Source organism: Mya arenaria, chromosome 1, assembly GCF_026914265.1.
Source record: "Mya arenaria isolate MELC-2E11 chromosome 1, ASM2691426v1".
NCBI lineage: Eukaryota > Metazoa > Mollusca > Bivalvia > Myida > Myidae > Mya > Mya arenaria.
The window spans coordinates 10,722,811-10,749,772 of record NC_069122.1 but is presented as its reverse complement, the minus strand read 5'-3'; the positions used below and the strand labels follow the sequence as shown (position 1 = coordinate 10,749,772).

General features: G+C 34.0%; 1 protein-coding gene across 2 annotated transcripts in view; it reads left to right on the top strand.

Annotated features, from left to right (window-relative positions):
- Nucleotides 1-26,617, top strand: part of LOC128218093 (solute carrier family 23 member 1-like) — a 30,951-nt gene extending 4,334 nt beyond the window's left edge. Inside the window, exons 2-12 of one of the 2 annotated variants that reach the window (XM_052925748.1) lie at nt 13,664-13,821; nt 16,421-16,521; nt 16,769-16,890; nt 17,405-17,586; nt 20,825-20,945; nt 22,654-22,810; nt 23,407-23,660; nt 23,876-24,040; nt 24,811-24,919; nt 25,995-26,090; nt 26,289-26,617. In XM_052925748.1, the coding sequence (XP_052781708.1) occupies nt 13,664-13,821; nt 16,421-16,521; nt 16,769-16,890; nt 17,405-17,586; nt 20,825-20,945; nt 22,654-22,810; nt 23,407-23,660; nt 23,876-24,040; nt 24,811-24,919; nt 25,995-26,090; nt 26,289-26,503 (1,680 nt within the window). In that variant the 3' untranslated portion in view covers nt 26,504-26,617. Of the gene's footprint in view, nt 1-13,663; nt 13,822-16,420; nt 16,522-16,765; nt 16,891-17,404; nt 17,587-20,824; nt 20,946-22,653; nt 22,811-23,406; nt 23,661-23,875; nt 24,041-24,810; nt 24,920-25,994; nt 26,091-26,288 lie in introns of both variants that reach the window. The other variant, XM_052925668.1, reaches the window with a different exon arrangement.
- The last annotated feature ends 345 nt before the right edge of the window (nt 26,618-26,962 follow it).

The following is a 26,962-nucleotide window of genomic DNA, read 5'->3' as shown; positions in this document are numbered from 1 at the left end:
TCTAACATTTTGATTTTATTTTTTGTGGCCTACTGAAACATTACAAGCAATAACACTATTTTATTGACATGTTCATTTGTACATCATGCATTCATCGGAAAATATTCACAATTGCCGAAAGGCAGTTCATTTAAGGAATGGAAGTTGGGGTGTAAATATAAAGCGGTGTCATATTTGAAATTCCAGGGGTAGTTTCACAAAAATATGTTAGCGCCTAAATTCCATAAAATCGATTGAAAGGCGAATTAACTTTTAAATGAGGACAGGTCCTGGTTTGAGATCATTTTGATTTCATGATGATACAAAGTATCTCGCACAGATTGGATGTCAAGGTCAACATCATTATTGCCCGAGTCTTTATTCTATCACTGTTGTATAACAGAGAAAGTTTTTAAAAATTGTCCATCACATAATGCATTCTGTACAAGATACTATTTACTTGGACCTTTATTTTAATTAGCACAACTCTTTGCCACTCGAACATTGATCGTACGAATAAATTACCATTTTACCAGCCGATTATGTTTGGAGGAATTAAATGAAGGTATTGTCCAGGGTTCATAAAGGAAGTGCGTAGTCTATAATAGTTGACAATAAAAATGTGACTATGACTTTGGCTATATGTTAAAGATGCACTTTTACTCCCAAATAAGATGAACAACATTTAATACAATTGTTTTAATTTAAAGTAAACAATGGTTCTTATGAAGGATACCGAGTTTAATATGAGAGAGAGGTGGAGAAACCGCGGTATTTCTACCTTATGAAATTATAGAAACTCACTGTAAATCCTTTAGAACCCACAAGTCATTAATAGATGTGCACGTTCAGCTATTAAATACACGGTTACAATTTTGTGGTCAGTATTAATATTTTCCATTAATGCATTTTGTAGTAAGTAGTAGGTTTATCATTCAAAACTAATGTTTGTTATACATGTGTATGTGTTGGTTTTAAATACGAGTGTCATTTATAAGATTATGAGATTATAAGAACGTGTACGTCCAAATGCACGCAAACAAATCAAGGTTCGCCCTGTAGAGTATGGCAACTCCAAGCTTTATCCATCGGGCATGATCATATATAAAGCGAATGTCTTTTTATAATAAACAGTTTTTTTTTCTGCATACTGGTATTGAGAATTAATAGTTTTGTAATCAACAAACTACGCTTTGACATAACCCGTCAAAAAGTCAAATTAGGTCTTGTCATTACACCAATACACAATTTATAATAAAGGGGCATACTCAAGTTTGATTTACAAACATATGTTGGTTGCCTTTTCTCCCACCTCAGATAAGTAGATCCTATAATTTAACCATGCTAGAATTTCTTGTCTTGCCCACATGCGAAGATAAAATGCTCGTATGGAACTCCTTTTTAATGGTCACTATATTGTAATTAACTCGATCCCTTGTTGAAGACTGTCGTGTGAAACATCATGGAAATCTAATCTTGTGGCAATATTTAGCACGCTAATTAATTATTTCTCGCTTTAAATGTCACCATAAAACAGTTTTCACGCACCTTTCAAGAAATAATGCTTCAGTCTCCTTAGAACTATTTAAAGACCGATTTGACTATTAACATAACCCGAATCACTGCGAGCATATCCATGACAACCACGAATTATCGCATATCCATACGCAATTATTTTCACTAAGCACAAAAGTATTCCAGCAAAAAATACACTTTTACTTCATTTTGTTTTCTTGAGGTGGGAGAAAAAGCATCTACCATAGCCGCTCGTGTAAGATAGGTTCATCCCGATCCTCGCGCAGGATGTTTTGCGGAAACTCGGTAAACCTCGTTTCCGCTAAACACCCTACGCTCGGGTCGGAATTAACCTATCTTACACTCTCGGCCATGGAAGATACTTATAGTCTTCTGTGTAGCTCATTTGACTATAAAAGTCAAAACAAAGTAAGCATATGGGTTGTGTACAGATTAAAAACAGCGATATTTTGGCGCTTTTCCGACTAAGGATTTTGTGGCCACGAAACTATTAATTAAAAAACATATAAAGGCTTTTAATAATTTAACTATAATCTAATCATTTGCTTTTTATCATTAAATTCAGTGTGCTTCCGCTTTAAATGACAATACTTTGGACAGTGACCTTGGACATGCGATAGATAAAGGTTACACCTGTGGTAATTGGAAATTGTCAATGGCTGAGATCGTGTTTCAAGTGACCTTGCTTACATACAAATTGAGGTCCACAATGTAATCACCTATATCCAGATGACATGATTGATATATTAACCACACTCACACACTGAAGCATGATTGTGCATTTGTAATAGGAATAATAAACCCTACCGGACACGATTTTGCTTATATTTAATAATCAGTTTTTACCCTCATATGCGTACATACAGGATGTTGTTAAAATACGTGCGTTCTTTTTTTTTAAGGTCCAGCATGTTCAATGCATTATCACCATGACTACCAGCTTGTTTACATACATTTATTATTTTAATCGTGAAGTAAATGTGATGTTGAATCTTTTTAACATTGTTTACGGTGATCACAAGTTAGGATCAGGTGAGCAATACCATGGCGTTGTTTTATTTGTCGGTAGCGATACCCTACTGTTAATCATACCCGAAGTTTCTTAAAAGTTAAGTCATAAACAAAAATGACGGATTCCATGTATTTCGAATAATAAATATTGTCAACATCGGTACCGTCTGCGAAACGCTTAGAGTATACTGACATTTTTTGTCGATTGCGCTTAGACGCTTGAGAAAGCAAGAAATCTATTTTGGGACTGCATGCGAGGGTAGTCATTAAAATGATCACATGCGCGGTATATAAATATTGCATGGCTTCGAGTGTGACAGTACATATTGTCAACATGAGGGAAATTATGTAACAGTATTTACCCAAATGTTGACAATATGCATTGTCACACTGGAAGCCATGCAATATTTATTTTATTATACCGAACACAGTTACACTTATATACATAATTATATAAAGATTTTTCACCACTACACAACTTTTAAATTTACTCAATATATTCTGTAATTATCATTTGTTTATACTAGCTGTTATTTTGCTGCAAATGTCGTTTAGAAATGATCACATGCCACAGTACGTAATAACTAATGATGACTAAGTCAAATAAAATAAAAATATGGTCTCAAAGCTTGAAGTATTATTGCCAGCAATTTTAGTGTGTGTTTACAACTTCATAAATTACGTCATATATGCTATGTCGGAAGACAATATTTTGCTTAAAAAGAAAACTTAAAAAACAAAGACAGGTAACTTTTCTTTTTCCACACCATTTTAAATGGAACAAAGGGCAGTCTATGCGGATTAAAGAGCTCCGCTTTCTTTTACTTCCGGAATTTGGTTAGGTGATTAGTTTCTTCAAAAACTTTGACATACCTGTTTCAAAGGTATGTTGGTAAAAAACTATGGAAGGGTATTTAAGTAAAAAATCAATTCATATAAATGAATTATTCTTGTATGTAAATTACATTAATATTATGGTAAATTTATATTCTATCATTACTGCTAACATGCGCATTCATACTATTGTTACGCACATTTAGAGATGTTACTACATCTTAGTTACAAATAGCTGCCATATATGATATTCATATAAATGTATTATTCTTGTATGTAAATTACATTGATATTATGGTAAATCTTTGTTCTATCATTACTGCTTACATGTGCATTCATACAAATGTTACGCACATTTAGAGATTTTACTACTTCTTAATTCCAAATTGCTGCCATATATTAGAAACTTGTTAATTTTAGATTTTATCTACAGACTGACAAATGTCTGCTGACTACTGCCTAATAACTGCTTGCGTGAATCTGAACGAATAGTTTATTTATAATTCAAATTAAGAAGTTAAGGTTATGCTAAGCGAAAACATCCAGTACTATAACACAGCCAGCAAGCAGTAGACAACAAGCATTTGTATAAATCCGTGACGAAGCTAAATTCATATAAAGCTGGGGACCATTATCTTCGGTTGTTTCCGTGATTCGCAAGGTGCGCACCGGTGTTACCTGAAAAAATACCACGGCAAATTCCTACCGCCAGGAGCGTGTTCCCTCTGGTCGGCCCAGTTGTCTATCCTAAATTATGATCGGACCTGCTTGAGGCCATCAGAATTATTAATGTCGTTCATCTTTGTCGTGATATTTTTTTTTTACTTTTATGTTATAAAAGGAAAGGCAATATTACTATATTATAGTATATTCCATACTTATTTAGGAGTCAATCATGAACTATTTTAATGCAACGTTTATAAATACGTTGAAACTGTTGTCTATCACAGATTATTTAGCTTGACGAAATAGGCTATTGAGCAAACAGATTTTAGGCTTAAAAGTATCACGTTTATGAAACTGTTGTCCGCATCTCAATAATATGTACCTTTTAATACGAAGTTGTTAGTGTCTATCAAAGAAATATTTTAATTGATATTTATGTATGTCATACAAAAATAACCCTATCATATACCATTTCTTTTATGGACATTTGAAGGTACATATTAACAAAATTAATTGATATATTTTATTTTTTGCATCAAATATGTTCTTTGATAATATAAAGAAAAGTACATTGATCAAACAAGTGTAAGTGAGAAAGAAATAGAATTGGCTTCAATTGCCAATCAATAATTTCTGCTCACAGTCTGCAGTCTATCACAGATCAATGAGCAATTGCAATGACCAACAGTTAACACAAACGCTTCCGTGGGAGGGGGGATGGCACACCCGGCACATGCCCCATCACTAAAGTCTTCAAAGTTTGCATTCTATCTCAAAGGAGTGGAAATTAATAAACTACACCTTTCAAATGCCATCATGTGCAGGCGATGTGAACTCATAAAAACAACAAATTCAAACAGCGCAACCTCCTTTAATTATGTCCTCTTGATGTTTCTTCATCCGTATATAAACAACAGTTTCCATGTCTTCCAACAATTTCCAATACTGGTGAAAATGTATCCATCATCCGTGTGATATTTGTTGAAAACAAGAAAAGCATACATGCCATAAAACTGAGAAAAAAGTTATTTTCTCCAGTCTTGTAGCAGAACGCAATCCTTGAACATGTGCAAGATATGCCATGAAGTCAATATCACCACTACTTGAAGGCCACCGATGTGTTATGTTCACTTGTATGTCTTTCTGATGTCTTCACAAATTGCTTACGTCTAGCGGACCCTTGGGGGAGGGGTACGCCCCTTAGGTATGTCCTCTCTTGGGGAGCGGAGTACGCCCCTTAGGTATGCCCTTTCTTGGGGAGCGGAGTACGCCCCTTAGGTATGCCCTTTCTTGGGGAGCGGAGTACGCCCCTTAGGTATGCCCTCTCTAACGTCTATTCCTGAACTCTCCCCTGCTTTTAAGATAAACTTTCATAACCAGTATCACTTATTACCTTATTATTATAATAAAATTCATTAAACTTATCTTGAACCCATATGATGGCAGATAAACAATGGTTAAAGTTAAATGAACAGTAATGTTCATTTCTATTTTTTTTATTGTTAAGTTTAATCCCAGTATGAAAGATTCATTTTATATTAGAAAATAAATAAAATATATATGTTTAGGAAAGACAATTAAGAAAACCATGTTTTATGATAGACAATATGTTTTTATGTAAATGATAAATAAGAAAAAATATTCTTATTGTCTATCATGAAATATATATTTCTTATTGTCTATCATGAAAAATATTTCTTACTGTCTATCAAGAATTGTTTTTATTATTGCCTATCATGAAATATCTTTCTAACTGTCTATCATAAATATTATCATATTTTATGATAGACAATAAGAATTTTTTTTTAATATTTCTTATTGTCTATCATGAAAAATATTTCTTATGGTCTATCATGAATTATTTTTATTATTGTCTATCATGAAATGTTTTTCTGTCTATCATAAATTTTAATACATATGTTTAAATTAAATATTTCTTATTGTCTATCATGAATTTTTTTCTTACTGTCTATCAGGAATTATTTTCATTATTATCTATCATGAAATATTTTTCTTACTGTCTATCATAAATTTTAATAAATATATTTTATGATAGACAATACAAAAACAAATTATACATAATTACAGTAAAGCAAAAACCATGATTGACTGTAAGAAACTTACTACTTGTGTTTTCATGTAATTATAGGACAAATAAGAAAAATATAAATAATTCTTATTGTCTATCATAAATTTAAAAAACAACAACATATTTTACGATAGATAATAAGAAAAAATCTGGATAAACAGATAAGGCCTGTAAATATGAAAATTTGTTCATGCTCAAGTCAATCGTATGATCAAACTTCAAAAGATTAAAACAGTAAAATGCTTAATGTTTTACTGATTTTCAATATTCCAACTCATTTTAGCTCAAGTTAGGCTCTTCCCATCTTTAATTTAGACAAGAGACATAGTGGTCCTACATCGCTCAACTTATTAAAGGGTTACAAAAGAACCATTGCAAATAATCTTTGTGAAATAGCCACCTCAGGACCGCTAAGACACACAAGGACATGCAAAGACACCTCAACTTTAAGGGAAAGCTACTTTAAAGCACTGTACTAGGTATTAAGCAGTTAAGAACTAAAAAAAAATACCACATAAAATCATTTTTACCGGTTAAAATCGTTTTTGTTTGTAATAATTACAAAAATGTAGAACGGGCTCAAAGTCTCAACCAAATGTTCCCCTTTGTCTTTACTGGTTTAGAATGTCTATTTCTATGTTATTAACCTTGCCGGATCAAGTAGAAATTGATCTTATTAACCCTTATTAACCCTACCCTGGCCCTAAATCCTAGTGGTTATTTAGGTTTGTCGTCAACCAATTAACTGTTAGTGTTTCTTATGAAACAGTACCTCTCATGGCACTCATAATATGCATGGACTATTTAACACTATTAAAACACGTTATTTAGATTTTGACGGACTAAAACATTATAATTGATGTCTTTCAGTACATATTTTAAAGCTTTGAAATAGATTACCCACTACTGTTAGTGTCTTTGTGTCCTAGCTTGTGTGTCTTGGCGGTATTTACCAATAATAGTTGAGCTAAATTTTGCCCCCTCCATTTGTGATTTCTTGGTTAGATATTTAATTAGTTTTCCAGTAATGCATATATACCTGGTGATGATTGAACCCGTGACACTAGAAATCCTGCTCTCTACCGCTAACTGAGCTAGCTGGGGACCTCAGTGTAAACAGTGGCTCAGTTAGTAACGGCATGAATTTACATAATTTCAAAGACTTCTCTGCCCCTAAACCAGCCCTTTTTACGATTTTTGATATTTCATGTTGCTGGTGTAGGGTCAGAGGAATTTCTATAGTGAAAATGTGGGACTCTCCTTCCCCTCGCAGGAGAGGAATTTAAACCACTATATCTTTGTAAAACATCATTTAATAAACATTTTAACACTATGCATCTGTTATCTAGATATTATTGAACCTATCTGAACAGAAAAAAATGTTTTGTACACCTCAGATATGTTGTGGTAAAGGTTACAGCAAATATGTATGGCATAAGTACATTTATACATGAGGCATTTGATTTGTCAGATAACTCTGAATTGGATTGCCTCTAACTAAGACCTAATGGTTTAAAAAACAAAAGTTAAAGTTCAGATAGGTTAATAAATATATTGATAATATATTTGTAACATTGATATATTAATCCAATGCATGGTTACAGAGATATATTGATTTAAGTTTCTCTCCTGCGAGGGGGAGCAAAGTCCCACATTTTCACTATAGAAATTCCTCTGACCCTAAACCAGCCACATAAAATATCAAAAATCGTAAAAAGAGCTGGTTTAGGGGCAGAGTAGGCTCAGATTAGGTAAGGGGGGCCAGTCTTGTAAGTTAGACGTGGGTTCAAATCATTGTCCTACACTAGGTATATCTCCATAAAAGTACAATTTACGTCTAAACAGAACTTTATACCGATCGGTTAGTGCAAAACTAAAATTGATTATAAGATTTGCACTGACCAGACAATGTCGATTTCCCTTGAACACTGTAGAACGATTTTGCTTCTTCAGATTTTTAAATTTATATAGAAACTGTGAGATAAATAGTCATTGTTCCAGTTTGCGATGAGTCATTTAACGTGTACAACCCAATTTGTAAAACATTAAAACTTTCGCACAAGTTGCAAGTAAAACATTAAAACTTTCTCACAAGTTGCAAGTCCAATGTATCCGGATTGACGTATCCGAATTGCATGCTTGCGGTCGACAAATATAAACTTCTATTTGGACAAATATATACTCCTGATTAAGACGTAGGAATGTTGCGGCTTGTTTAATGTAATTTTTCAATGTACAATGTATGTTTATTGATATTTACCTCATACGACGTGTATATAATATGTGTTGTTGTTGTTGTTGTTCATCGTATTATCTGGGGCTGTAGAAATCGGGTAATGTTTATCCATGCACCGTCTCGTCACGGAAAATCCCGAAGTTATGAAGATGCTTGACAGAGTGACCTCCCGTTTATAGCAATTTGCGCTAGAATTTTGTTTTTTTATTACTGGTTCCCTTCAATATCTCGAATAACACAATGCACAATGCTTTGTGCGTTATGAGTGCTTATATTGCAAAAATCAGAACATTGAATTTGTGTATTTCTAATTGATATAAGGTAGAAGTGCAATTTTAACATTAGAATCTACATGTTGAAGGAAAGTTTGATTATGCTGCATGCAGAAGTAATGAAGCAACACAATGAACTCGCTCAATTACATGCACGAATAAGACGGTTATTATTTACACGCAATAGCATGCATAAACATCTTGGTAATAATAATAGAATGTCGATTTACCATTTGAGACTATGCAGTTGTCACTAGTATGAATACACATGTCACTAGTATGAATACACATGTTAGCAGTCATGATAGAATATAAATTTACCATAATATTAATGTAATTTACATACAAGAATAATGCATGTACATTAATTGATTTTTTACTTAAATACCCTTCCATAAAAAACTGTTTTCCCAAAAAGCATCAAATTACACCTAATTTATCATTAATGTACTCTATGATATCGAAATTGCAAATTATACTATAAAGAAGTATTTTGGTTATTGGTTGTAGTGGGGTGCGATCCCATGCCGGTGAAGTCGAAACAAAAAACTATCGCCTTTACCACAAGGACTTATACAAACGTGTTGAATGTGTTTACCTTTTTATAATGCATTGATAACATTACATAATAATGTCTATCAACCAATCATCAACAACAAACACGTAGCTAAGTGACCATGAGCGCTAAAAACGTAAATGAAAAATGTGGTATTAAAAGACGATATTATAGTAAATATCAGCATTTGCTTGGTATCTTTGTTTTAACACTCCTAATATTATGACAAACTTTATTTCGTCATACAAAAAAGTGCATTTTACAAATACCTGAGCATGTACCGTTAATGCAACTTGTGAGTCTTTAACCTCATTTTAAATAAAAAGCAGTTCAGTTGCAGTTGACAATTTATCTTATATATTCATAAACATGTACAATAATATGGTTTAAATTAAGTAGCGCTACTACGCATTTGATAAAGTACACGAATGCATGAGAAGAATATGAAACAAACAGAAAGCAAGATACTATAAATCACATAACAGTAATGGTTACAAAGTAGAATATTACAAACAACAGTAATTGTTTTGTTTTGCTTGAATTGAATGGACAAAAATCATTTAAATATGAAGGTAATATATGGCAACACATTTACTCAATTACCAATCTGAATGAAACAAAAGGATCACTAAATTAGAAGACAATTTTTGATAAAATAAAGTTGCTTAATGAACTTTTGGTAGCCAAGCCACTTTGATTCTATATCATTCTGCAAAACAATATCAGTAAAAAAACTGAAATAAATCTTACATGTGTATTTGTTTTAACAGAACCCCAAACCTGTTGCAAAATGTTAAATATGAAAAAGGTGTTGTGTAGATTTAAATTGAAAATTCAAGTATTTGAAATGAACGGTTTAATGATACGACTGAACAAAATTTCAAATCATATTTTAAACAGCCTTGCTAAATTCAAGTTCATAGTTCTGTTTGGTCATTTAACAGGAAATATTCGTGTACACATGTATATTTTTAATTTAAATCATCTAGAGTGACTCTTTTGTCTTGCCTTCCAAAAAGTAGTTATATTTGCACCTTTTTATCTCGAGTATTAAACCCTAAAACATGCTGGGCCTTAAGAGAATAACCTCATTCACTATCAAATACAAATTAAGACAGATATCACTACAGGCAGCTGCGCTTATCAATCACTTCTTCATATTTGTGCATGCATAATGGGTTTTATAGCTATGAGTTATTATTCTAATGTCGACTGTACATTCAAATAGAGCGTCACTTTCTTATGAAGTAGTATACTTTCTTTAGAAAATCATTCATATACATATGATAACAATTTCAATGACTACAATGATTAGATTATATACAAATGTCTTAGTGAGACTTATTATGTTCATTTCCTAATACGATGGATAATAGCAATTGTCTTTGTTTCCGTTGGTTTGCCTGGTTTTCTCTGAAAACAATACATAGGGTGAAAATGAATACATGTAACCCCGTCAAAAGGTCATAAATTTACATGTGCATGTTAGTACACTACCATATAATGAAAGAAGGGGGCACAAATAATGGGTTCATCTCTGAACAAGGACGTAAAGAAATCTAAATCAATGTATGGTTGCTTTGTTATAGTGAATTTAAGATAAACAGTATGTATTAGTTGTTTAATTTTAATATCAAATAAATGTCACATATTCATAGACAGCTCTATTTGTGGAATATAATATAACATTTTCTCCCAGATAGCATGTGTATCACTGGCCTGAAGCCACAGTTATCTTGACAAATGATTCATATAGGCACTAACCCGGATGAATGTTTGCAATTCATTGTCAAATTGTGTGAAGTTAAAGCTATAAAGGGCTGTCAAATGCTACTCTTTATACCGAAATTACTTAAATTTTCATTATCATTTACAATATTGTGTTCGAGGGGGTTTAAGGCCTGTAATTACTGTAATTACTGTAATTTGTTGTAGGGTTATAGTACACTCAGCGAGTGATACACACTTTCCTCACTCACTCCGAGGAATTAAGTCGATGACCGCGGGTTTTCTCCGCGGGTAAAACTGTTTCCCTCGCCGTAAACCGAGTTCCACCGGGTTGCTTGTTTAGCGCGGAGATTAATATGAATGGTAGCATCGAAAAAAGTCCGAGTTTATGACCCTGCGGCGGAACTCCGCGTCTGAGGAGATAAGCAAAATAAAAGTAGTTCCTGTTCAAAAGTTAATAGATTTGTATTCACTGCGTCAGCAGTTGGTCAACTGTAAGCCGTATTTCAGAAGCGCGTTTCGTTCTGACGGAAAATGCTCACAGACCAACAAAGTCTACTACGCAGCACCAAGTAGTACTTTGCAGGGTATTATATAGCTAGACACGGACTGCTTTGGTTACAATCATCTGTACCAATATTACTGCGTTGCATACAAATTTTCTAGCCTTATATTTGAACTTGGTGGATAATTGGAAGCCGTTAATATAGTAATGATAATGCGCAAGGATATACGGAATATTAAGACGTCCGACGCAAGGATAACTATTCACAGGTTACAAACTAGGACGTTCAACGATATAATGTAGCACGCATGAGTTAATAAAATTGAATCCACGGATATCTTTGGAGATAAATATATTTTTTAGATTTATGTCCTGTATTGCAAACAATGGAATTTTTTAGAACAGTTTTTTAATATAAATGAAAATATAGATATAATAAATTATAAGTGTAGTATATTAAATCAGAGAGATGTTGGTCAGCTATTTATAGTTTACCTGTTCTGGTTATTTTTTAAAAATAGCTTATGCAACTGGTCATTATCTGGGTTAGTAGATGTAGGAGTAAGGTATACTGATGTCGATATATTTTTACCGCGGTGAGGTCAGGTAAATAATAACTAACACAATCAAACTACATTAGAAGCTTTGGAATAACTATGTGGATATGGTTGTGAATAAAGACTAGAATCAGTACACATCGGATTTGACTGGGTTTTAAAACGTTTTACATGTTTTATTTCTTACTTGCATGGTGGCAGCGTAAAAAAAATGAACTAAGACGTTCAGCCATGTAAAAATGAATGCAGAAACACCCAACTTGAATAGAGAATTTCTAGAACTATATAGGTTATGGATGGTCGCATATATTCGCCTTACGATGGTCAACTGTATCCTAAGAATAAGAAGCATTAGGAAAAGCCCGACTTTTTTATTTTAAAAAATATTATGATTTACAATGGACTTACATAAAGCAATAATAAGGATAGATAATATTTCCCTCTCTCGGTTTTGACTGTAAATATGCAGCTTCTAAATAAATGCAAACAAATTAAATTACCCTAAATAAACACTAACATTTTTGGGCCCACAGATTGGCTCAAACACGTTCAACGTAAACGTTTAACGTCCTCAAAACAGAACAATGTGTTCATGTGATCAATGAGTGTGTTATGCAATGAATCTGTACTGAGTATTTTAACAAACTGACTTATTGAAGTTATACCTGTTTTCAAAGTCCAGGAAATAATAGTCAGAACAAAAAGTTCCTGTTTATGATACATCATAATTCATAATTAAGACTACTATTGATATTCTGTTTCTTTATATTCTTTTCTACTATAATGCATGTTTAAAATGAATGTTCAGTTCGAAAATGTACGAATATAATATTTGCCATCTTATCATATAATTGGAAAAAAACCTTTTCATAGTTCACTGTTAATGTATACTACCTTATTGGCAGTAAGTGCACATGAACTGTTATGAATCATATTGACTTCCTAAACAATTTAGTTTGCGAGAGCCAAATGGTCTGGTTGATATGCTACTGCTTCGGAGGGACTCGCTCATGTATTTGCAGCAATTGTTTCCCTAGGTAATGCATCTGAAAACATTTATATTATAACTATTTCACTTATTGATACCGAAATTGCAAAACAATTGAAGTATAAAACATATTCTGGTTTTACTTGGGAGCAAACCACCGCCGGTACAGTCAAGGAAAAATGATAAAACTAACAACAAAACCACATGCCCACAGTGACTCATACACAAATTTAAGGATAACTTAACCTTTTAGCATGTGTTGTAAAGCTATTTAAAATTGTGGACTTCAAAGACAGTATTAGATCATATATCAACATTTGTTCAAGGGTTCAAGTCATCAGAACCTAAATATTTGCCACACTTGATTTCGTCATACAAAGAAAAGTGCATTTAACATAAACATAAACATAAGCGAGTCCCTTTTAAAAAACAACATGGCGGACAGTGATCCAACACGTGTGTTGAAACACCATTTAGTTCAAACAGGCAAACGACCATCTGCTGTATCATTGTTTTGAAAAAAGAAGAAATAATGAAGTATCATCATGTTGTTGAAAGTATAAACAAAATCAGGTATTTGTTACTTCAAGCAAAACTCTCGAAAAAGGTTTCCAAACGGCCTTTATCATTGAAAGCAAAATTAAAACTAGTTTGGCTTCAAAAAAAGCCCTAAGGATGCTAGTTGTATTTGTGTTTATCTTTACAGCAAGGCTTGTTGTCACTTTCCGGTCAACTCATCGTGTCCCTTCTCGTGGCTGAAGCGGTGTGTGCTTCGAAAAATGACGCGTTTAAAGCACGCCTCCTGAGCTCAACACTGTTTATGAGCGGAATCACCACGTTCTGTATGAACATCTTTGGCATCAGGTATGAAACAAACATTTCAGGATGCACGCATTCGATGAACAGAAATGTTATCTTAATACTTGTGAAACAGCATGTGGAAATGACATTAGTAATACAGTGAAAACTACAAGGACAAGACCAGTAGGCAAACATTTAACCATGACCAGGTTTAGAAAAAAACGCAAGTAATGCTTGGGGCGAGAGACAAACAACGCAACATCGCAACAAGACAACAAAGAATACAACACATGCCTCACTTAACATTTGTTAAAATATTGAATGTATTGCTGTTCATTGGTGTGTAAAAACATCTGGTCAGAGTAAGGGTAGTGATTTCCGACTTCACGATTATCAGAGCATAGACCAACTGAGTTCATACACAGATTAATTGCTATTTTGAATTATACAGAGGATACTTATTAACCTCAGTTCAACATTGTTTCATGAGTGTCATAAAAACATATTTACATAAATAATTTTAGTTCTCCTATGAGATCACGAGTGAAATAAAGTACAATCTGACACTGAATTCAACATTTTTTCTTGGGCGTTTTATGCTCATTTTCGGAAATTTATTTGTATTTGAATTTATTTTTCTAAATAACTCTTTGCTAAACATGCATACTTTTGATTGCTGATGACGTAGACTGCCGTTCCTACGCTGGCTCGTGGGGAAATAGTTATCCAAGAGGTTTTTTATAGTTTATTTATCTCGTGTTTCAGTGCAAAAATATTGAAATAATATACACAACTCAACTCAACTAAATAAAAAAAAAATATTATATCACAGTTTACATTTAAGTCAAAGCATGTGAAAACTCATTGTAACTAATACTAGGTGAATTATTCATTAATGCATGCGTGTTATGCATTTATGTTCCAAATTATAACATTTAATGCACGAATTGATTTTAAGTTGAACAGGTCATGATTACATTAACAAAATATTAATGTTGCCATTAAATGAGTTAATATTTGAATGGTCAAAATTGTTAGAGATGCATTCTTACTCCCTAATAACATTAACAACAAATAATACTATTGTATTAATATTCCAAAAAGGATAAATAAAAGTCGAAAACAAAGATTCTTATAAAGGATTCCGAGTTTAATTTGGAAAGAAATAAAATATAGTATTTCTACCTTATGAGACTATAGTAGATCACAGTAACTCTTTTAGCATTCACCTATCGTTTAATATTTTCGCGTTTTCAGCTATTAAATACACGGTTACAATCTAGTCATCTTTAATTAATATTTTCCATAAATACATAATTAAATAAGAAGTTTAAGTTTTATATGTCAAAATTTATGATTGTTATACATGTGTATGTATTGATTTTGAATACGAGTGTCACTTTAACAAAACAAATGTGGATTTACATTGGTTTCATGATATATGGATATTGACCTCATTGTTAGAGGTCAGCCTAACTCGCTTTTTGAGAGGTCGGTTCCACGATGGGGTGAAAACAACGCCTCTTTTTTATGACGTTTGGTAGGGTATTTTGATTTATTTAGTCAGTTGCTGTGTGAAATTTTGTATAATAAAGTCAGACAAAGCTAAAATAAAATATCAAATACATGCAATAACATCGAATTTATGTTTGAAAGTTTCTTTTCGTCTAATGTTTTTACGGAAGCAATCAGCTTTAATAAAACATTTAAAAAGGGATTTCCATTTCAATAATAAACAGTTAGTTGCCTCGTTTTTTTTTCAAATAATCTTAATTAAAATTGACATAATTTACACGTTCAAAAGTGACGTATTCAGTTTTGATCAACGTAAGTATCTACATTTGCTTTAAAGAGAAGTTCTACAAAATTTTACTTCTAAGTTTGATTATCCCTGATTTAAACTCCATATTTACCGAAAAGCATTAAAGAAACGATGTTTGTGTTTACACGTATTATTTCTTTGGGAAAATGCATCTACAGCGCTGAAAAATAAAGCTTCAAAATAATTTAACATAGTATAAAGTCGGTTGTTGAAGCAGCGGTATAATCAGTAATGTCTCCTGGGTAATCTTTTTGACATACATTTGACTGCAATAAAACACATAAAAAGAGAGTAAATTTTAAAACATAACATGATATTCAGTACAATTGTAAAAATATACACATAAGGAAAAGTAAACGTTTAATTCAAACTTAACCTTTTTTAATTTAGACCGTGGAACAAGTTCTTGCGGCATTTTAGTAATCACTTACTTAGGCACGATGTAACGTGGGAATCTGATTTGTTTTGTTGTGGTTTCTTTGTGGAGGAAACTGGATCATTTGATGGAAACCCACTTGTCCGGTTTTATGACCATGTCCCAAACTTACTTGCGCCCGGACCGGGAATCGAACGCGGGAAGACATTTACTGGGCTAACTTGACAACCTAAACATTTGCAGGCACTTTTTCGGAGAACATATTACATGTATTGTGAATTGTTTATTTCCACCCATTTTCGACTCTTTGTATAAAAATATGCTAATGTAAACAGATCGATTCGGCGTATGATTATTTTGGTTTTGCTTTAGATCAATGTGTAGTGACATTCTTAAACTATAATTTCCAGGACGATAATTAATTTCTTTGAATAGGATAAGGCTATGTTCACCTTTCATTTTAGACTGCCGTTGTTTCAAGGTGCGGCGTCTGAGTACGTAATCCCACTGTTATTAATGGCGGACACGGACCAAACGTTCTGTACCAGCGAACCATCTAAAGAAGGTACAATGTTACACCTATCATTTCTTTGGCTATAGATTATACTATTCAACAGGATATTAATGAATTGATTAAACAATTACCTACAGCCTTAAACAACCATAGTTTTTGTTGACAGGTCAATATATATATAGTATTGGTATCGACTGTAGCTTTGATATGTATTTTGTTTATCGCAAAGTTTCTTGAATCGACATTCGGTTTCTTGTTTTCTGTACTTTTATATTTTCATTACATCTTTCTTTAGAAGGCGGTCAATCACCCGTTCCAGCAACGACCACTATGTCTCCTAACTTTACGAATTCCAGTTTAGGAAATTACACCAACAACGACGAGATCACCATGGACAGAATCATCTACAATGTCCAAATGGTAGGAATACTCTTTACCGCAATGATATAATTATGTTATTCGTGTTTTTTAACCTAACATGTTACAGACAACTACAACTATATTCATCATGGTTTCGTTGTCGTCATCACCATCATCATCATAAGCAGCAGGAACAGAAGTAGCATCAAATGCAACTATCATCATTGTCAGCAGCAGAAGCACTTGCAGCAGCAGCAGTAGCAACATCATCGTCATCATAATCACTATCTAAACCGCATGTACAACAATACAACATCAACAACATAATCATGATAGTTTCTTTTTAAAGGCAACATTACGAGTTTACTGTACATGGCTATGAGTGTGCAAGGATCGTTTTAACGCGATGATTTTTACTTTTTCTATTCAAGAAGTAGTTTGTTTTCAGCTATGTTGATATAAATCGATTCTGTTACTGTAGCTGCTCATTTGTTATTTAGCGAAGTGGTAAATTTACCATTTTATGGGTTGCAAAAAATAGAAAAAGTCAAACCACACATTAATGACTTTACAGATCCAGGGTAGTTTGGTATTAGCAGGCTTCGTCCATGCATTGCTGGGCTTTACCGGGCTTATCGGAGTAATGCTGCGTTTTGTGGGACCACTTACGATTGTGCCCACCTTAACACTGATATTCATCTTTATTGTTGGACCCGTTATCAAATTCGTCGAAGTGAACTGGGGAATCGCCTTTTCGTACGTATCTTGTTTTACTTTGTCCCTGGTGGCCAAGCAGTAAGGAGTGAAGTATTAATATTAGCTCTAAGCTATCTCTTCAATCATTTTCCCTGTATACTTGTAATATGCTGATATATTAATAACATATGAATAAATACTGTTCAAACCAAGCACCAAGGTACGAACTCATTTCATGCAGTATATAGCGGATGTCACATGAGTGCTCATTCCTACGGAATATAATAAACGAACTTTCTGAAATTGATAAAAAAAAACGACCTTTGGCGATTATTTTAAGGTTTAGTAAATTAGTTGAATAAAGTTCGTATTAAACTTCCACGAATGTGAGATTCCTTTTATTTTATACATACCTATGTGCCAATTTAACATAAATATGGATAAAAATGCATTCATTTTTGGCCTTTTTAATTATCTAAAACGACCCTCAATTAAAACTTTAAACATTTTACAACGATTGTGAAGGAAGTTGTATTTACTATCGTTGGCCCGAGATCACACGATAGGGCGGTCTTGTGTTATGTGGAAATCCGGAGTACTCGAGAAGACCCACTTGTTCGGCTAGCTGGTGCTCAAGGGCTGTAACTCTCGTAAGAAAGATTGAAATGAGAAAGAAATGGCTGGTGCTCAAGGGCTGTAACTCTCGTAAGAAAGATTGCACATAATCTGGTTTAAACCCCCAGTAAATTCACATTTTACTGACCGTTCCAAGGCGGTACCTAACAATTCTTGATAAACATACCAATTATTTATATATATATATATATATAGTATTAATACACTGTGCTGTTTGTAGAGTTTTGTGCTGTTCTATGTTTCTTGTTTGTGAATTTGTGTTCTATGTCTTTGGCGTTTGCCTTTGCCACTAAACCGGGTTTATGTTTAAACTTTTTGCTACTGAGCATGTTTCTGTAGCTTTTTGCATATATATCGGTGACAACATACCAACCTTATATACGTCCAGGACTGGCACTAGTCCATGATTATAACATAAACATGGACATCCGTTTAGAATTTCCGCTGTTGACACAGTGTTTTCTGATCAGTATCACACAGAAGCCTTGTGCGCATGCGTAAACATGTGTGTACATTTATTAAAAAAACACTTGCGGTAAATGTGACCTTGGTCTGCACCCTGCCAAATGCAACATGCCCATTCTATTGTTTCCATATCAATAACAGAATTTATGCACCTATTTCTCTACAGTGCCAAATATAACTGCTCGTTATATTGTTTCCATATCGATAACAGTATCTATGCACCTATTTCTCTACTGTGCCAAATATAACTGCTCGTTATATTGTTTCCATATGGATAACAGTATCTATGCACCTATTTCTCAATAGTGCCAAATATAATATGCCCGTTCTATTGTTTCCATATCGATAACAGTATATATTTACCTATTTCTCAACAGTGCCAAATATAATATGCCCGTTCTATTGTTTCCTTATCGATAACTGTATCTATGCACCTGTTTCTCAACAGTGCCAAATACAACATGCCCGTTCTATTGTTTCCATATCAATAACAGTATCTATGCACCTGTTTCTCAACAGTGCCATATGCTACATGCCCGTTCTATTGTATCCATATCAATAACAGTATATATGCACCTGTTTCTCAACAGTGCCAAATGCAACATGCCCGTTCTATTGTTCCCATATCAACAACAGTATATATGTACCTGTTTCTCAACAGTGCCAAATACAACATGCCCGTTCTATTGTTCCCATATCAATAACAGTATCTATGCACCTGTTTCTCAAAAGTGCCATATACAACATGCCCGTTCTTTTGTTCCCATATCAATAACAGTATCTATGTACCTGTTTCTCAACAGTGCCATATACAACATGCCCGTTCTATTGTTCCCATATCAATAACAGTATCTATGTACCTGTTTCGCAACAGTGCCAAATGCAACATGCCCATTCTATTGTTCCCATATCAATAACAGTATCTATGCACCTGTTTCTCAACAGTGCCAAATATAACATGCCCGTTCTATTGTTTCCATATCAATAACAGTATATATGCACCTGTTTCTCAACAGTGCCATATGCTACATGCCCGTTCTATTGCATCCATATCAATAACAGTATATATGCACCTGTTTCTCAACAGTGCCAAATGCAACATGCCCGTTCTATTGTTCCCATATCAACAACAGTATATATGTACCTGTTTCTCAACAATGCCAAATGCAACATGCCCGTTCTATTGTTCCCATATCAATAACAGTATCTATGTACCTGTTTCTCAAAAGTGCCATATACAACATGCCCGTTCTGTTGTTCCCATATCAATAACAGTATCTATGCACCTGTTTCTCAACAGTGCCATATACAACATGCCCGTTCTATTGTTCCCATATCAATAACAGTATCTATGCACCTGTTTCGCAACAGTGCCAAATGCTACATGCCCGTTCTATTGTTCCCATATCAATAACAGTATATATGCACCTGTTTCTCAACAGTGCCAAATATAACATGCCCGTTCTATTGTTCCCATATCAATAACAGTATCTATGTACCTGTTTCTCAACAGTTCCATATTTAACATGCCCGTTCTATTCTTTCTTACCCGTTCAATTGTTTTCATAACAATTGCAATAGCTATGTACCTGTTTTCGAACCTTGCCGAATACAATAACAATACCCTTGATCTTGTTTATGTAACTTGCCAAATAAACATGTCCTTTTTATTGTTACAATAACAATAAAAGTAGCAGTGCTCTTTTGTGTACCTTGCAAAGTCAGTGTATCAGCTTTATTTTGTTCATTACACTTACAGTAGTTTGGATCTTGGTTCTGTACATTGTCAAATACAACATGCCCGTTATATTGTTTTGATAACAATTGCAGTAGATGTGATCTTGTATCTGTAACTTGCTACATTAAACATGCCTGTTTTAATGTTTCCAAATAAATTGCAGCTGCTGCGATCTTGTTTCTGTAACTTGTTACATTAAACATGCCTTTTTTATTGTTTCCAAATAAATTGCAGTTGCTGTGATCTTGTTTCTGTAACTTGCTGAATCTACTTTGCACGTTCTGTTTGTCCAAAAGTATTGCAGTAGCTATGAACCTGTTTCTGTACGTTGCAGTATCTGTGAGGCTGTTTTAATAGCAAGCCAAATACAACACGCCTGTTTTATATTTTCCATATGAAATGCAGGTGCTTTGATCATGTACTCTGCCAAAAACAACAAGTTCGTTCTATTTTTTCCAGAACAATTGCAGTAGCCGTGATCCTGTTTCTGTACCTTGCCAAATACAACATGCCCGTTCCCGTTTGGACGCCTTCCTTGGGTTTCCGGATAATTCGGTACCCTTTGCATCAAGTTTTCGCTGTAAGTATTTCTTTTAAAATCAAGTCAGATTTATTGGGGATGTTTTTACTCAGTTCTGCGCAGTAATCTCTCCTAACGAGCAGATAAGGTCTCTATCACCAAGTCTAAAAATAGCTTAATTTCAGCTACATTATAAACGTTTGATTACGTTCCATTAAAAAGTCTTGTTTTCAAGATGGAAAATGTAGATATATTTCAAATGAATGGGTTTTTTTTACTTTTTGAATAGAATCACGTGATTTTGACCACCCTCACGTGATATACATAGTGGTAGTATTACTGCGCAGTCATTGTACGGCAAAGGGAAGTAACTTGTTTGGAGTTTTGTTCTAAATTATATATGACTGTTGGCATTTGTGTCTTCCGTCTGGGCGTTACCTTCTGGAATCATTCGATACTATCTGCCACAAGGTGTTTGCTCTGAGTAACGATATTCCTATGTTTATTTAATTGATTTTAAAGACGATTTAAACGAATGCGTTTATTTCATTATACTCCTTTCGGCTGTTAATATTTGTAGCTTAGACGTTTTCAGTGTGATCATTGATACACCAATTAAGAGTTGGTAAGGCTCACAAAATCATTCTTTTCACAATTTAAAATTTGGCAACATCTTGTGCATTCTAACTTGTAGTTCTGGCGCTATTTTTGAACATGTATACTCCGTTGGGTTTGGAATAAGTGTCCCTGGCATGTAACGCCTTCTCCTTTAAATATGTGAATACATGTACTTAAATATCAATTGTACTCTTATTAATAATGATGTAGTACATTTTTGTGCTCATCGCCCTAACAATTGGTATCAATACTTGTAAACTGCTTTCTACGGGGAATGATCCGAAACAAGTAGACTTTTTCCGAAATACAACAAAATTATGATAACTAAAGTATGTTGATTTACATCATTGTCATCGTATCTGAAACGAATAGCCATGTTAGAGTTTAAAATAAAAATGATATACATAGAATGAGAGATTATCGTTAAAAGTAACATGGCGACGCATACACGAAGCGGTTCGGTTCAATGGGGTCATGTTTAAAAATATACGCTTATTGGAAAAACAATTTTTCATTGAAAATGGTGTTTTTTTTATAACTTTAAAAATAATAACAGGATAAACAAAAGGATCATTTCGGAAAGAAAATGTAAATTATTGTTATCTATTCAAAACGAGTAATGACCTTATAAAGCTAGTCTTGACGTCATTGATAATTAAGAATTAAGTGCGTTTCAGCTTACTTGGATTATTGTACCATATTTGAGAGTGTTTTTTCATGTTTTCTCCTACACATTAATTCCCATAACTAAATGGAATCAATAATGGCGTTACTGTTTAACAACTAACAAGCGAATAAATTGCAACGCTATGCACGTATACAGCTGTTATATTAATCGTGCTTAACTGGTTGCTAGGTGGCGATCTGCTCGCTTCGTAACGCTGTGATGTCTACAAATGTAGATACTGATATAAATCATGCTGAACTTGTTATTGTGTTGTGGTCTAAGATAGGCTCGCTTTGAAATACTGTGTTGTCCATCCATGTATATACTGATATCAATCATTGTAAATTTGTTGTGTTGTGGTGGTTTATAATAGGCTCGCTTTGTAACGTTATGTAGATACTGATAACCATCGTTGTAAACTTGTTGCTATGTTGTGGTCTAAGAAAGTCTCGCTTTGTAAAAATGTGTTGTCCATCCATTTAGATTCTGATATCAATCGTGCTAAACTGGTTGCTGTGTGGTGTCCTCACGTACGCTGGCCTTTTGACGGACGATAAGAAGAATATTGGGTACAACGCACGTACAGACGCACGGATCCAGATCGTTAGAGACAACCCATGGCTTACTTTTCCGTATCCGGGTTTGTTATTGAATTAATATATCCCCTCTTATTTGTGTATGTTTTAAAAAAGGATTAGTTAGCCGTTTGTGCTTTGTTTTTATTGAGAGCGCGACAACGTATATATCTTTATTGAAAACAACATAGGCTACTATATAATTATTTCTTAGTTAAAGTGAGGCTCTTATTCATAATAAATTCATACACATGTATAACAAACATAAATTTTGACTTATAAACCTTGAACAACTTACTAAATAATGCATTTAGGGAAAATATTAATTACTGATAACAATATTGTAACCGTGTAATTAATAGCAGAAGGCGCAAAAAATATTAATTGATTAGTGAATGCTAAAAGATTTACTGTGGTGTACTTAAGTATCATAAGGTAGAAATACCGTGTTTTGTGCTCATTTCTTTCAAATTTAACTCGGTATCCTTCATAAGAACCATTGTTTTCGACATTTATTCATCCTTTTTGGAATATTTAAACAATATTATTAATTGTGGTAAATTTTATTTGGAGGTAAGAGTGCATCTTTAATACTATTGTCTTTCAATCGTCTTTGAACTCTTTTAGAAATCATGCAACTTATGCTTCCATGTCATTTCAGGACAGTTCGGACCATTTGGTTTCAGCGGAGCAGCATTTATATCATGCATGATAGCCACTCTGATATCAGTCCTCGATTCGATTGGTGATTACTACGCATGCGCAAGAGTGTGTCGCGTGCCAGCGCCACCCAAGCACGCGGTGAATCGCGGAATAATGATAGAAGGATTGTGCAGTATGTTGTCCGGGGCGGTTGGTTGTGGGCACGCTACGTCCACCTACGGTGGGAACATCGGTGCGATAGGTGTCACAAAGGTATGATGCCTGTATGAATAGTTACAAAAGACTTATTGATATTTAATACTAAATTTAGTTGTTGTTTTTTTTATTCTTGAAAAACAGATAACAAGTATATCAATTTTTGGGGGGTTTTGCCGGCTTTTCTCTTCATTCAACTAGCTCAATCAAACAAATATTGCTTTTATCAAACCCTACATTATGCTACTAACATAAATTCTCTTCAATGATAGGTAGCCAGTCGTCACGTATTCATAGCAACGGGTGTGATCTACATTTTGTTCGGAATATTTGGCAAGTTTTCTGCCCTCTTCATCAGCATACCCTACCCTGTTCTTGGTGGTGCAATAGTTGTCATGTTTGGTATCTTCTTCGGGGTCGTTATCTCAAACTTAGAGGTTTGTTAACTAGGTTTCTGTACATATTATTGATTTCAAGCTACTCAGTTTATCTACTTATACAGTCGAACCCCGTTGGCTCGAACTCACAGGGACCGGCAAAAATACCTCGAGCCTGTTAAAATTCGAGCTTAGCGTGAACGTCTTCCTTCAGTATAAAAAATCGGTCCTTTAAATCAAGTTTAAGCCAACGATGAATTCGATCCAAGCGAGTTTGAGCAAACGGGGTTCGACTGTACTTCCATTTACACATGTTTTGCAAATCTGTACATTTAAGTAAATTATGCTACTATAAAGATAGAATTGAAAACTTTGATTCGTGAAAAAACATCTACAGTCGAAACCCGTTGGCTCGATATCGCTTGGCTCGATCTCCTCGTTGGATAGAGCTTGACGTAAAGAATCGATTTTGTTTTACTCTTTGTAAGCATTCCCGTTTGGCTCAATATTCGCGAGGCTCGAAGTATTTGGGCCAGTCCCTGGGTAATCGAGCCAACGGGTTTCGACTGTATTTCTTTGAAGTATAATCAAAATATTAAATGCAATGGATTGTTTTCAGTTGTTTTCAGTTACCATAGTATTAAAAACATCATTGCTAGAAAAAATAGCAACACAAATATTCCTACAGAGGCCACGTATACTTTTTATATGTAAGCAATCCGACTATGTTCTAGATATGGCAACAGAAACGAAGAAACTTTTGACTTTATAGCATATGCAAGAACTCAGATTTGACTAAAGCTTTCATTTAATTATGTTGACCACTCAAGGTGACGAACATGTCTTCGCCTCGAAACATCGCCATATTCGGGCTTTCCATTTTCATTGGTCTAGCGGTACCCACGTGGGCAAAGAAGCACAAATCTCCCGTGCAAACAGGTATTAATAAAGTAGCTAGTCATGGCATAGAAGCTTACATTGCGCCGTCGTCTTAAGGGTATCGGATGTACTAGGAAGCTTGGAATTTTATGAAACATCATTAGCAATTGTGGTAAATATGGATGTCTGGTGATCCCATGCATGATTAACATCATTTGAACGGATTATTGCTTGTTGCTAAAAAAGCGTTTACTTAGATATATTTAAAACAATTACAGGGTGAGAAATTAGGTGACTTTATGGTGTCACACATGGGTCACTGCTGGTCACAAGTGGTGTTAACAAACAATTATTAAGTGAATTAATGAGTTCATTTCTTAATTTCTTTTTTGACAAAAATATATGAAAATATTTCTTAGCCCATAAAAGACTGCTATTTTTTGCTCTTACACGTGTGCAATATTTTAGATCTGCTTGTATTTAAATGATGCAATCCTTGGCCAAAAATTCAGTGTTGCATCGTTCTACAAAATTCCGTCAAGTTGAAATTTTGACACTCCCATTCGAAAATACACCAAGTAACGCATTGGACTAAAACACAAGTAGCTCTAGATATTGCAAACGATCATGAGATAATAAGTTATTTTTAAACAAATCAAAAGAACGCAAAAGATAAACATACTCTATATTTAAAGTCAATTATCCATATGTTTATGAACTTAAATATAAAGACGATATTAACACTTTCATTTTAATCAGTATCTAAAATCAATGGTTATTTGAAATGAAAATACAAATCTTATGCGCAGCTGAATATTCAGATCGTATATCCAATAATCAGGTCAAGCTACGTTCGATAAGATAATGGCGATGTCGATCGGCAATCCAAAGCTGACAGAACAGATGAATACTATCATCAGTTATACATAGTTCAGGTCACGCAATGTTTAATAAGATCTTGTCCGTGTTGGTCGGAAATCCAAACATAAACAAGCAAGATGATTAATTTATACCATTATATACCAATACATGTATTTCCGGTCACGCGATGTTTGAGAAGAATATGTTCATGCTGGTTGGAAATCCAAATATAACGAAGCAAGATTAATCATACCATTATATATCAATATTTCAGGTCATGCGATGTTTGATAAGATCATGTCCATGTTGGTCGGAAATCCAAACCTTGTTGGAACAATCATAGCTTGTTTTCTTGACAATACAGTCCCAGGTAAGTTAAATAAAGACATATATTTATCGGGAAAATACCAAATCTAGTTATTAGGTTTGCAAAAACGACGCTAAAATTCCGAAAATCGGCTAGTGCATATACTTTATGGAGAAATGTTGAAGCCACTCACTTTAATAAACGTAAATTACTTACTTTTGTAACTTCAAGTATTCATTTCATTTTATCCATTTCAAAAAGGTACAGCTGAGGAGCGCGGTATCGCAGCTTGGCAGGTAAGCGAAGAAGATGAGAGGGCCGATGTGGATCGGACCGAGTTTAACGAAGGCTACGAGGTCTATGATCCGCTAATTCCACGGTCCATTATGTACTCCAAGCTGATGAAATATATACCATTCTTGCCGTATAAAAGGGGAAACGTAGAGAAGGAACTAGGGAACGTGAAGACATCCTAGAACAATACCATAAATAGTGAAATTGAACATGGATATTATAAAATATTGTTGTTGATATATCTTGTTATTGTATATTTCTCGATGATAACATATTTATATGGAAATAAATACATAATGCAGTATATATTAATGTTTTTATATATTTATATTCTTACGCAATGTTATGTTTCGATTAAAATGCGCGTAACGAAAAAGAATTAAATGGCCCTTTTACACTCTGATGAGTGCGCCAAGTGGATACTACGCAACCACGTTTTCCTTGTCATTATATCGGTATAATATTTCCAAATGGGCCTTTACATCCAAATCGGTGACGACCTTTAAAATGAAATCATTCGAATGAACGCGGAGAGTACTGATTTCAGGTTTTCCAATAATATAATAGTGTATACACGCTATAACAGTTTTCGGAAGGCTTGCTTCAATTCTTAAGGGCCTTCAATAATGTCAAAGGGTGTT